This window comes from Rattus rattus, chromosome 8, assembly GCF_011064425.1.
Source record: "Rattus rattus isolate New Zealand chromosome 8, Rrattus_CSIRO_v1, whole genome shotgun sequence".
Lineage (NCBI taxonomy): Eukaryota > Metazoa > Chordata > Mammalia > Rodentia > Muridae > Rattus > Rattus rattus.
In genome coordinates this window covers 87,907,513-87,920,722 of record NC_046161.1, presented here as the reverse complement: position 1 = coordinate 87,920,722, position 13,210 = coordinate 87,907,513, and the positions used below count along the sequence as shown (strand labels likewise).

General features: G+C 45.0%; 1 protein-coding gene across 2 annotated transcripts; it reads left to right on the top strand.

Moving 5' to 3' along the window:
* Positions 1 to 4,748: 4,748 nt before the first annotated feature.
* On the top strand, positions 4,749 to 12,928 carry Rnf7 (ring finger protein 7). Of its 2 annotated transcripts, none has more exons than XM_032910185.1 (3): positions 4,749 to 5,048; positions 10,586 to 10,633; positions 12,594 to 12,650. In XM_032910185.1, exons 1-3 carry the CDS (start codon positions 4,881 to 4,883, stop codon positions 12,648 to 12,650), a joined length of 273 nt encoding a protein of 90 aa, XP_032766076.1. In that variant the 5' UTR covers positions 4,749 to 4,880. The 2 variants fall into 2 exon arrangements, with proteins under 2 accessions (XP_032766076.1, XP_032766075.1); XM_032910184.1 differs by having other exon boundaries at positions 4,775 to 5,055; positions 12,594 to 12,928.
* The last annotated feature ends 282 nt before the right edge of the window (positions 12,929 to 13,210 follow it).

Genomic DNA, 13,210 nt, shown 5'->3' with positions numbered 1-13,210 from the left:
TGAGGAAACGTAGAATCATTGTTCTGCCTCCTCAAAATGCCAGATAGTTTGTAAGAAATGGGAGAGGGATGACTGATGGTTTATGAATGGCAACGAGGATTAAATGAATTTTCTACATCTTCACGGTAGGGTACAGCTGATGAGATTCAGCCATTAGAGCAACCAGAATTTTCCAACATGCTGATTTTCAGTTGTGCGCCATTTAATAATCTTATTGTATCTCAATTTGCAAAACACAAATAAAAGGCAAGTGCCCCTAATGGCTGTCAGATTTCTAAGGCAGAGTACAAAGACAGAAGGCAGAAAGAGACCAGAGTCTGACCTTCAACAAACAAGACCGTGTTTATTAGCAAAAACAGTGAGGAGTAGCCTCTCTCCCGAGGGAAAGCGAGGGGTTCTGCCAGGGGAAAGCTGAGGCTGTGACCCTGTATAAGGATGGGGTGTGGGGCTTGGGAACTGTGGCAGTCATGGGGGTGGGGTGTTCCATGAAGGTCTGCTGAATCTTAAAATTGTCTGCTGCAAGCAAGACAGAGTACCTTGGGAAACAAGCTGTCTCTGCAAGCATGCTTTCTGGGCTGACTGATAATGGCCGGGCAATCTTACAGCATTTGTGCTTCTTTTTACATTATATATCTACTATTATTTTAAATGGTTTTTAATCATGTATGAACTGTCACTAGGAGGAAAAAGCTTTTAATTGTTCTGTTCATTCTGACTAGCTTGTTAAGGGCCAGCAGCAATATGATTGATGGCTGCTGTGTGACAGTGGTGTGTGTGTGTGTGTGTGTGTGTGTGTGTGTGTGTGTGTGTGTGCGTTGGTACACAAGAAGTGCTGTGGCTTCTCATCTATGTGCACGTGCCCTGGGAGTGGTTGGTCACTGAGGACACAATGGTGAGAACCTTTCCCCCAAAACAGGGGGAAATCAGCTGTAAGGGACTTTCATTACCTTTGTATGTCAGTGGGGTATGTCAGTGTAGCCAGTCTGAACAGGGTCCTGAACAGGGGTGCCAGGTGACAGTTGAAGGTAGGTGGTTGTTGTGGTGGCAGGACTCCAGTAGAGGTAAGATACCTTGAGCAGGATACCTTCTCCTAGGGGAACCAGGGGAAGATTGTAAGGCAGGCTATGGTGAGTGCTAATCACACTGTGACAGGGTGGTGGCTAGGGAGACTGCCCTGAAGCCAGGACATGGGACCCCAGGCAGCAGACAAGGCTGAGATAAACAGAGTGGGAAGTTCAGCTGATTCTAGAAACTTTCAAAGGAAGAATGAATAGAGTACTACCTCTGAATAGGGTGGAAGGGCGGAAGGTCAAAGTGAATGTGGGTTCCAATGACATTGAAGGGCAACTCTTGGGAAGGGAAGCTGAATTTTGCAAGAAATGTAATGACACCTTTAAATGCCAAGTTAAGGCCACAGTTGTGGGGTGGTGGGCCTTGAGAGGAAGCTGGTAAGACTGAGCTAAGGCTAGAAGCCCTGGAGACCCTGAAGACATGGTAGTAGATTTGCCTGCTCCCAGGACCAGGCCCTGTCACATAGCCATAGCACCCTCCCCCACATACCCCCACCCCCATAGAGAGGTTTGTGGCCATCAGTCACATAGAGGCAGCACCCCAAGCCCTTCCACACATAGATGAGGCATCCCTAAGCTCTCAGACCCAGCCAATAGGGAGCACCTGTTGTCAGACCACAACCCACCCCAAAACTATATAAAAGGATCCTATCCAGAAGAAGTAAAGGTATGTGAGTTACTCTGTCATCGAGAGCTTCTGTCATAAGAGCTGTAACACGGCCTCCAGGGCAGAGAGCTACTCTCATAAAACCCACCAGAAGCTTGCCTGCACCCCTGGCTAGTCAGCCTCCCAGCAGCTTGGCCTGGCCTGGCTTAGTACAGTGCAGCCAGTGTGGCATCTCAGAGCAACAAAAGTGACCAGTGATGGCAGCAGCAGAGGCCGGGGCGGAGGCAGCTGCATCAGTGAAAGTGGCAGACACAATTCCCCCTCCCTGCTCCAGTTCTCTCCCCTTCACTTGAACCTGGCCTGGCCAGAGATCTCCGTGGAAGGCCTCTGATACCCAGGCCCACACAGAGTGGGGTACGGAGAAAGACTGGTGCCCTCCAAGCAAACATGGCCATCATGCAGCTTTGAGAAGAGGAGAAGGTGAGGGTACACGACCTCCTCCACAGCTAGGTGGAGGCCAGCTCATCACAGAGCAATGGTGAAATAACTGACTCAGACTGAGTCCAGGACAGAGTCTAGGCTAGCCTGAGTCACAGGGAGCCAAGTGCAAAAAAAAAAAATCAGTGATGTGGCTGGAGAGACGGCTCAGAGGTTAAGAACACTGGCTGTTCTTCCAGAGGATACTGGTTCAATGCCCAGCACCCACATGGCAGCTCAGAACTGTAATTCAGGGCTTCTGACACCCTCACACAGACATCCTGCAGGCAAAACACCAATGAACCATCCTGAGTTCATTCCTGCCTTAGCTTCCCTCAGTGAGGGACTGTGATCTGGATAAATTAGCCAAATAGTGTTCTCCTTAAGCTTCTTTTGAACATGGCCTTTATCATAGAAACAGAAAGCAAACTAACACACACACACACACACACACACACACACACACACACACACACACACACCTGCATTTCTTTCTTTTTTTTTTTTTTTTTTTTTTTTTTCGGGCTGAGGACTGAACTCAGGGCCTTGTGCTTGCTAGGCAAGCGCTCTACCACTGAGCTAAATCCTGCACCTGCATTTCTTATATTTTTGGTTGAGACTAGCCTTTAACAGCTGAGCCACTCCCACCCCCCATTTCTTAAACCTCGCTTTCCCTTATTCACGTGGTGTACAGACTCCAAGCCCAGGATGCTTTTTGTCTTCTTCTGTGACCCCTACTTCTACAAATCAAAGCCTCCCTTTTCTCTTACTAACCTCGGCTGTGTGATTCACTAGCCGCCAGCCAAGGACGGAATGTAAGGAGCCCTGGAGAGTTCTTCCTCTTCAGCCACAGGAAAGATTTTGTTTCCATACAGATGAATGGCTGGAAGGAAGGAGGATCAGAGAAATAAACAGCGGAAACACTCACTTGTGATGGGAACAAGGTCTTTCCTGAAAGGCTCAATCACGTTTGTGTTAAAGGAAAGTCTCTGAAACAAGACCAGGCATCTCTCCAGCGTTCTGAACAAAGGAACAGAGACTCCGGCTGAGCAAGTGAAGTGGCCACAGAGACGCCATCTTGTCCTGACTTCCTTTGCATTCGCTTAAGCACTTCTCAGTCCTCCACCCAGCCACCCCCATCCCCACAATGGTGGCATCTACCCTCCCAATACATTTGAGACTTCTGTGGCCTTGACCATGGTCCAGAGGCATAAACCAAAATAATTAATGAAACCAAAATAACTGAAGAAGACAAAAATCAAAAGGAACTTTCATGTTATATCTGAAAAAAAAAATCACTACGTTCTGCCAGAAATGACCATTTCAAGGTTACTCTGTCATCTGAGTTTGATGTGAATTGTGATCTTTGTGGGTTTTGCCTTTAAAAACACTGTACTTTGAGACTCTGAGGCATGAGCCGGAACTTGGTCATGCACTAATAAAGGGACTTATGTATTTTTTGTTTGTTTGGTTTTGGTTTTGGTTTTGAAGACAAGGCTTCTCTGTGTAGCTTTGGTTGCCTGAAACGTGACAAAGATCCACCTGCCGCTGTCTCCCAAGTGCTGGGAGTAAGGTGTACACCACCACGGCCCCACTGCCTCACATACTTTTAATTGGCTTAACTGGAGTCGTCGTGGGACGACTCAGTGGGAACTTTAGCAGCAGGAGTGACTGCAAGAGGGTTTCCACCACCTTTCCCAGGTGATAAAAACAACCTGAAGAATGGCGGTCGACGAGAGTTGAGCCTTCGCAGACCCTAAAAGCCAGGCCTAGGCTGGTGCACACCTTGAATCAGAGCACTCCAGAAGCAGAGGCAGGCAGACCTCTGTGATCCAAAGCCAGCCTGGTCTACATAATGAGTTCCAAGCCAGTTGGGGCTACACAGTGAGAACCCGTCTCAGAACCACAACCAGAAGCAGGGTGTGGTGGCGCATACCTTTAATCTCGCCACTGGGGAGGCACGGGCATGGGGTAGGCTAGGCTGAGACCAGAGCTAATTTCAGAACAGCCAAGGTTCCACAAGGAAATCCTGTCTCAAAAAACCAAACCAAAAACAAAACAAAACGAAAAATAACAACAAAAAAGGTTAAAGTCCTAATACATTTTAAGCTTAAAGAAACCTAGGATGTAATGTCTGGAGAGATGGCTCAGTGGTTAAGAGAACAGTCTGTTTTTCTCAAAGATCAGGGTTCAGTTCCCAGCACCCACATAACAGATTACAACTGTCTGTAATTCCAGTTCCAAGGAATCTGACACCTCACAGCAATGCACATAAAATAAAGTTAAAATATTAAAAAAAAAAAAAAATCTCTGAATTCAAGGCCAACCATTTTGTACCAAGCAGCCATTTTGTAAGATACGGAGGTTACAGTAAAGAGATTTCTGTCCCTACTCGGATAGTTCACATTTGGAAAAAAAGAGACAAATGGAGGCAGGGACAAGGTGATTTTTTGAAAGCTCCGAGTTTAATACAATAGGACTCCAGACTGCTCGCTCACTGTTCCTTGCCTGTCATGCAGTAACTGGCCTGTGTCCACTACAAGAGCCTGTACAGGCCTCGCCTCCTCATGACGTCACTGGCCCGCGCCAGCCAATCAGCGTCGCCTGGCTCCGGCTGAGCGACTGTTCCTTGAGGCGGCTCTGTGGCTTGTGTTGTGACCCTGCTGAGCCACCATACCTCCCCGCCTCTGCGCCCAACGTCCGCGTCGCCGTTCTGCGCCGCCGCCATGGCCGACGTGGAGGACGGCGAGGAACCCTGCGTCCTTTCCTCGCATTCTGGGAGCGCAGGCTCCAAGTCGGGAGGCGACAAGATGTTCTCCCTCAAGAAGTGGAACGCTGTAGCCATGTGGAGCTGGGACGTTGAGTGCGATACCTGCGCCATCTGCAGGGTCCAGGTGATGGGTAAGCGATGCACGCGAAGTCGGGACCGCTGGGCGGGCCTGGCCGGCGAATGCTGGACCGGGCCTCCAGACACCGGATAGTTCCTGCAGGAAGTGGGCGTGACCGGGTTCCCCGAGAGGAACATCGGGGTTTTCCTGGGCAGCCTAGCGGCGAGCAAATCCCACAGCGGATCCCTCTCGTGGATCTGAGGGTTGGGATGTTAATGTTTTTGAGATGCTCTCACGTTCCTCAGGCTGGATTAGAGCTTGCCTATTTATCCGAGGTTGTCTTTGAACCCTTGAGGCTCCTGCCTGCACCTCCCAAATTCTGGAAATTGCGAGCCTACGCCACTATCTGGATTCTGTCATAACCGAAATGATGCTCAGTCTGTTTGCTTCTGGATGCATTCGGTGGTGCTACTTGGCTGGCTTTTAAATTTTATTTTGACAAGACGGATCAGAACTTTCCTGTGTTGAAGCGAGGGCCAAGGTTTGCTTGATTCAGAAACTTCATCTTGCACCCTTCCCATCCTAAGACACCATTTCGTAGAGAAAACACTACCCTGCTCTTTTGTGCCTTTTCGAAGAACTTCCTTTCATAGTCGTCTGTTTCAGTATTTTGAACGAAAATATCAGACCAAAATGAAACGTATCAAGACAATCTAGTTGAGTTTTGCACAGTTAAGAGCTCAGTCCACCTTGAAAAGAACCCTGTCTCTTGTCTTTTTTTCCAGACAGGGTTTATTTGTGTAGCCCTGGCTATCCTGGAACTCTGTAGACCAGGCTGGGATGCACCTGCCTTTGTCCCCTTAGTGCTGGGATTAAAAGTGTGTACCACTCCTGGGTTCGGTCCCCAGCTCCGAAAAAAAGAATTAAAAAAAAAAAAAGTGTGTACCACTATTGCCAGACTCTTCCTCTTTTTTAGAAAGGGTCTATCTTGTGTAGCCAGGGTGTCTCCTGATGCGTCCTCCTCCCAAGTGCTACAATTTACAGAAATGAACCAGCAGGCCTAAGGCATGCTGGGGTTTGAGCTTCATCTAGGTACACTACCAACTGAGCTGCATAACCAGCCTGTCTTCCAGTATGTTGGTTGTACCTGTAATAACAACACTCTGAAGGCTGAAGCTGGAGGGACAGCAGTGCATTTGAGACCGTGCTCGAACAAAACCAAAGCCAGGGAGGGACTGGAGAGATGTTTCCACAGTTAGGAGCACAACCACAGTTCGATGTTCCACACCCACCTGGCAGCTCATCACCCTCTAACTCCTGTTCCAATAACTCCAGCACCCCGTTATGACCCTTGAGGGCATTAGGCACATTTGGTATGCAAACACAGATGCAGGTAGCATAAACGTAATTTTACATTACTGTGAGAATGCTTTACAAGGTGATGGGGGTGTTGATTGAAATAGATTTCTGTAGTTTGCAAATGTGCAATCAAGAGATTCTGAAGTCTTTGTACTTGCTTTTCAGGAAGTTTTCAACACGGTTCCAAACTTTACTTGTTTACTGTGTAAACACTAGTTTCTAAATATCCGATTTGACTAAAATACAGCTGTTCCACCCTTCTCCCTTGCTTAGGAACTGGGCCATAATTTCCATTTCAGAGTTGAGTGTGGTGACTCATGTCTGAAATACCGGCAAATACCGGCACTCAGGAGGCTGAGGCAGGGGCATTACTTTTGTTCTTTTTCAACACAAGCTTTGCTTAGAAATTTTATTCCTACCAGGTGTAATGGTATCTTTCATCTCAGCACTTGACAGGCAAAGATAAGCAGATCTCTGTGTTAGAGGCCAGCCTGGTCTACACAGCTGAGGCTAAGTAGGGGGACCCTATCTTACAAACAAATAAATAATGAATAAACCTTAAATATCTTTAATTTAAAAAGAGAGAGACTTTTTTTAAAAAAAGAAGAAAGATTTATTATCTATAAGCACACAGTAGCTGTCTTCAGACACACCAGAAGAGGGCATCTGATCCCATTACAGATGGTTGTGAGCCACCATGTGGTTGTTGAGAATTGAACTCCGGACCTCTGGAAGAACAGTCAGTGCTCTTGATCACTGAGCTATCTCTCCAGCCCAAGAGAGACTTTCTTTTAGTTCTTTCTTAGTTTAGGATGAATCTTTCCAAAGGGAAGTTTTAGTATATGTGCTGCCGAAGCGAGCACCCAAAGGGAAGTTTTAAAAGGATTTTTTTTTTCCCTTGGAAGGGTTATTTTTTCCACAAATCTAAATAGTAAGAGATGTAGATCCTAAAGTAGCCACTGAAATGTTACAGCACAGACAGGTGCTTAACGTAGGCCCAAGTTTGGGTTATAGATAAGTCCTGGTCATGTTTGTGGGCTGTGAGAGCTTAGTGCCACTCAGTGGTCAGGTGACCACAGGGAATTAAATTAAGACTTGGTAGTCCTGATCCCTGGCATTGTTTGAAAGGTTATTGTTGTATGCTGTAGAAATACTGTCTCAGACGTTAGGAACATCATTCACAGAACTATTTCTTTGATCAAAGTGTGGCAAATCTCTAACTTGAGACAGAGGCAAGAGCATCTCAGCATGTTAATTCAAGAGCAGCCTTGTCTGTAGAAAATCCAGGCCAGGCAAGATAAAACAAAAGGGGGAAAAAAGACTTAAAAAGCGACTTAGAAACATTTTACTTGGAGATTGTTTTGAGAGGCAGGTTTTTGAAGGTTTATGTATATGAATACTATTTGCACATGTGCCTGCATGACAGAAGAGGGCCTCAGATTCCACTGTAGATACTTGTGAGATACCATGTTGTTGTTGGGAATTGAACTCAGGACCTCTGGAGGAGCAGCCATCTCTCCATATTTATACAATTATATTTATTACCCTGTTGTTAATGAGTCATACTTTAATCCCAGCACTTGGGAGCCATAGGCAGGTGGATCTCTCGAGTTCCAGGCCAGCCTGATCTACAGAGTGAGTTCCAGGACAGCCAGGGCTACACAGAGAAACCCTGTCTTGAATAAAAACAGCAAACTGTATTTATTATGTGTGTGTGCAGAGTGTGTGGAGACTTAAAAGAACAGTACTGGGGAGTTGGTTCTTTCCTTCTGCCGTGTGGGTCCTAAGGCTTGAACTCAGGCATGTGCCCTAACCTGAGCAGTCTAGCTGGCCAGAGATTGGCTTTTAAATATATATTTAAGGCTTTTTTCACTTATTTTTTTATTCTGGGCATGGTGGCACACACCTTTTAATCCCAGCACTTGAGAGGCAGAAGCAGGTGGATCTCTGGTTTCAAGGCCATCCTGGTCTACTTAATGAGCGCTAAGGTTTCTACATAGAAACCCTGTCTCAACCCACCCCACCCCCAACATTTTTACATATTATGTTTGATTAATGTACATGTATAGAGGTGTGTACATATGTGCGTAGGTGCCTGTGGATCCCTCTGGAGCTGGAGTTCCAGGCAATTATGAGCTCCCTGAGATGGGCATTGGCATTAAACTTGCATTCTGTTTGAGAGCTCTACACTGAGCCATGTCTCTAGCCCTGGCTTTCAATAATCTTAAAGTTATTTATTTGCCTTCTTACTCGAAAGTTGGCCTGTCACCCAGTTGCAATATGTGTAATCTCTCCCTTGGGTCCCACTTAGACCCTGTAAGGAGGAGATCTGTTCCCCCATACAGCCAGAGTAGAGAGCCTGATTGTGATAACTTAGAGATTTCTCACCAGCTGCTTGGAGCCTTGATGTCCTACCTTACCAAAAAAGTGGCTGCTTGACCACCAGAGCTAAGCAGGCACAAATGATCAGCATACCTGGTGGTTTGCTCGCCTCAGTCCTCCATTTCCTAGTGAGCTCCATGAGGGACAGCCTTGGCTGTCATTCCAGGGCATAAATCCCAGAAGGTGAGATGTTTAGTAACTATGGGTAAAGCCTGTGGAGGCAGTCTATAGAAGAGGCCTGGATGGCTGTGGGTTTTCTGTTTGTTGAGGGTAACGGTGAAAGAAGCAAATGCCTGTGCTTGAGCCAGAGTAAGGAGAGGCAGGAAGCACCCTTCATGCTATTTTTCCTTTTGGACAAATCATTCTAGGGTGGGGAACGCTAGTTCTGGGGCTGGAGAGATAACTCAGAGGTTAAGAGGACCTTGGGTTCCAAAGGACCCAAGTTCAATTTCTAACATCCACATGGCAGCTCACAACTCTGTAATTCTAGTTCCAGGGACTCTGACACCCTCACACAGACTCACTTGCAGTCAGAACACCAATGTACATAAAGAATGTAAAGGGGGGAGCTAGTCTGGAATCACCGAAGTCCTACTGCCTCAGCTTCCTTAGCTCGCTGATGACAGGCATGAATCGCCACACTCATATTTTCTTCTTGGACCTCTTTTTCTCTTTCTGGGTCTGGAGACATGGCTCTGTGGTTAAGGGAACATACTACTCTTGCAGAGGACCTGTAATCAAAATCTTCCACCAATGGTGAGCACCTTACAATCTGTGACTCCAACTCCAGGAGTACCCAGCACCACCTCTGACCTTCAAGGGCACCTGCATGCACATATACGTATGTACATACATACATACATACATACATACATACATACATTACATACATACATACATCTCCACATTTAGACCCATAAAATAATTAAAAACAAAGACTTTTCTGTTGATTTGAGCTTTCTTTTACCTAATTTGGACTACTAATACAGTTAAAGAATGACTCAGTTTTATTAGCTCCTCAAGTCTAGTACTGATCGGATTTTAGAAACGACTAAATTTAGAACTTCCTAGGTTCCTGTTCTTAGTATTTACTCCTAAGTAATTTATTCAAGTACTTTGTCAATACTGAGTGAATGCATTAGGATTAGGGGTTCAAATCATCTACGTCAGTTTGAGCAACATGAAGCCCAGTCTCAAAAACAAAAGAAAGGAATTTTGCTTATGAAACGATTAGAAAAAGCCTTTAACTTTCAAGCAGGTTGTATAGTCACATAGTTTAAAAGTAAGGGAGTAGATGTGGAAACTTGATTATTGGGCAGAGCTGGGGGCACGTGCCTGTGATTCCAAAACTTGGAGGTAGAAGGTAGAGGCAGGATTTTAAGGTGATGATTTGGTGTGGCAGTTCAGGTTAGTGGATAGCTGGGGCTACGTGAACTCCTAAAACAAAACCTTTATTAGTTCCCTAGTATCCTTCTAGATCCTTATGTGTATATAATCAAATAATCAATACATGGCTATGGCTTATTTACAGTGGTGTCTTGAAGTAAATACCCCTAAAGTTGGTCCATGTGCATGAGCAAGCTGGGGGCCTACAATAACTTTTTGGCATCTCTATCTAGAGTGACTTCCTGTAGTGTGGTCGCCAAGCTGTCTTGTCATGCGAGCTTGTAAAATCACATTGGGGAGTTAGTAGAATGCCACATGTTGTATTTCTCTTTAATAGTTGTTTTTAGGAGAGAAATTAATAATATAAGACTTCTCTTCATCTCTGATCCTTGGGGCTTTTTTGTTTGACTTTGAAGGTCTGGGTTTCCAGTGTTGCCTCCTGAACTCCAGATGAGATTCGCTCTGTTTACTTTCAGATGCCTGTCTTAGATGTCAAGCTGAAAACAAACAAGAGGACTGTGTTGGTATGTGGTAATTCTTTCTCCTGCCTTTCCAATTAAAGGTTTTTCTTCTGTCTCTGTGGGAATGTTTGAATTTGCAATTAAAATTGACTTTATTAAACTGGCTGAGGTTACCCAGGCCTGTAAATCCAGAAGTAGAGCAGTTAAGGCCAGCTTTTGCTATGTAGTGAGACCTGTTTTCAAAAAAAAAAAAAACCTGAAAGAGAGAGAAATGTCCTGGTCAGTACATAAAAATAAACCATAAAGCAGTGATTAATTATGACTATAAAATGCTTAGGGCAGTTAGGGACTGGTGAGATGGCTCAGTAGGTAAAGGAACTCGCCTCTCAAACCTAATGAGCTAAACATGATCTCTGGAACCCCTTTAAAGATAGAAAGAGGGCTGACTCCCCAAAGGTCTCTGACTTCCTCCACATGAAGCTAAGGTGAGCACCCCCACCCCGTCATATACACACAATTATAGATAAAAATAGTTTTTAAAACAAGCAAAATTAGGACTAAAACTAAAAGGGAAAGAATTCTAACAGAAGACTTCATGGTAAAACATCTTTTTAATAAATAATAAAATGTTTAATAAAATAATAAAATGTTCTCAAAAGACCTTAATAAAATAAATTTGCAAATTCTTTTAAGACTTGGTTATATACTCTATTCATGGTCATGATAAATGTTTTGCTAAGCAGAAAGAAATATTATCTCCTATTAAGAAAACTGCTAAGCTAAGACTGGTAAACACACCTGTACCCCAGCAGAGGTAGGAGGCACTACAAGTTGGACACCGGCCTGGTCTATCAGCAAATTCCAGCCAGTCAGCTGTGCAGTGAGACCCTGTCTCAAAAACACAGTGAAGAGGAGGAAGTAGGAAGACAGAAGGGAGGGAAAGAAGAAACATTTCAAGACCTGAGCTTGGTGGCTTGCATCTGTAACCCCAATACCCTGCAAGGCTCAGACTGGGCAATTACTGTGGCCTACGTAGTGAGTTCTAGGGAGCCTGGGCTATATATTATAGCAAGGCTGTGTCTCAGCAAAGAACTCTGCTCAGAGAGATGGCTCTCTTCAGCCACTCTGCCTATCTAATTGTCAGATGAAGTGCTGTACGACTTGCTGTCATGGTAAGTTTTGGTATAATTAACTTTGGGTTTTGGTCTCACTTGGAGCTTGCTATGTAGACAAGGTGGTCTTTTATGATTCTCTGGGATCCCACTGTCTTCCAAATTCTGGGACTGTAGGGTGTGACCACACCCAGCTGATGGTTTAGCATAATTAACCCCTTTAGAAAAACAGCTGCCTCAGTGTACAGCTGCTGTTGTTCCATGCCCACCATCTGTTTATAACAGCCAGCTATAGGTTGAGCCTGTAAAACGTTGGTATTTTGGTAAATAAAAACCAGAAGGATGTTTTTCAATAAAGCAAAGCATAGAAGATCCCCAAGGTTGCCCCATGACTGAGGAGGTCTGGGGATCCCACTCTCCTAACTTAAGACAACTAATGGAGCTACTTAGGAGCTAGGGTTGTGGCTTCACCCCAAAAACACAGTGGCACATTTCTTAAATGTAAATATTTTTGTAAATAGAAAAAAACATGTTTTGATCACTTGTTCAACATTTTTTAGGATCATGAGTCATGACTATTTTCTTGGTTTTTAAACTATAATTTTGAACTTAGCAATTTAAATTTTTAGAATATTTACAATTTTTGTTTTGATAATTTCATATAAGCATATAATGTATGTTGATTTTACCCACCCCGTTTGCCCCTAGCACTCTCCTGACGTCCCCCTCTGTGTGTCCCTTCCTAACTTCCTGTACCCCTGAGCTTAGCTATTTAAGTTGACCTGTGTCCTGTCAGCGGATTTGTTTGTACATTTGTCTCATTGTCTGGTCTTGATACAGATCTTGCAATGTAGCAAGTGGCCTGGGACGAGGCCCTCCCACCTAGTGCAGCTGCTCTCTCTCTCTTGCAGTGGTCTGGGGAGAATGTAACCACTCCTTCCACAACTGCTGCATGTCCCTGTGGGTGAAGCAGAACAACCGCTGCCCTCTGTGCCAGCAGGACTGGGTGGTCCAAAGAATCGGCAAGTGAGAGGCGGCAGAGGCTCTCCTGGTGCGGTGGGTGACCCTGGACAACCTTGTCACCAAGTCACTGGACAGACGACACTCCAGGGGTTCACCTTCAGATAGAGGGGATGGTGTGCGGCCTCTGGGACTCATCCAAGGCATGGTTTATCATTTTGTCTGTTTAATTTTGGGAAATTGTCTACAATTAAGATAATTTATTAAAATAGCCTTTCCTACCTCTGTGGTGTGTGTGATATGTACTGCTTAGAACACCAGCAATTGAAGGATCTTCGTTGTTTATCTGTCAGTACACAAGGGCTGGGAGAGCATTGCGTTCACAGAAGAACATTTTGTGTTTATGCTTGATGGCTAAAAAAATAAATAATAGAATGTTACACTAAAAAATAAAATGCATTGAGAAGCCAACTCCTACCCTCTGCTCCTAATACCTTTTGTTGTTGGGAGTGAGGCAACCCATGGTATCTTCTTTTGCTATAAATGAGGGTTAACTTGTACTGAGTGA

Bases quoted from the DNA above. Each gene is read 5' to 3' on its own strand.
- Rnf7 (XM_032910184.1), top strand. From the start codon at position 4,881: ATGGCCGACGTGGAGGACGGCGAGGAACCCTGCGTCCTTTCCTCGCAT. The intron at 5,056-10,585 runs GTAAGCGATGCA...GTTTACTTTCAG, and splicing joins CTGCAGGGTCCAGGTGATGG to ATGCCTGTCTTAGATGTCAA. The intron at 10,634-12,593 runs GTATGTGGTAAT...TCTCTCTTGCAG, and splicing joins CAAACAAGAGGACTGTGTTG to TGGTCTGGGGAGAATGTAAC.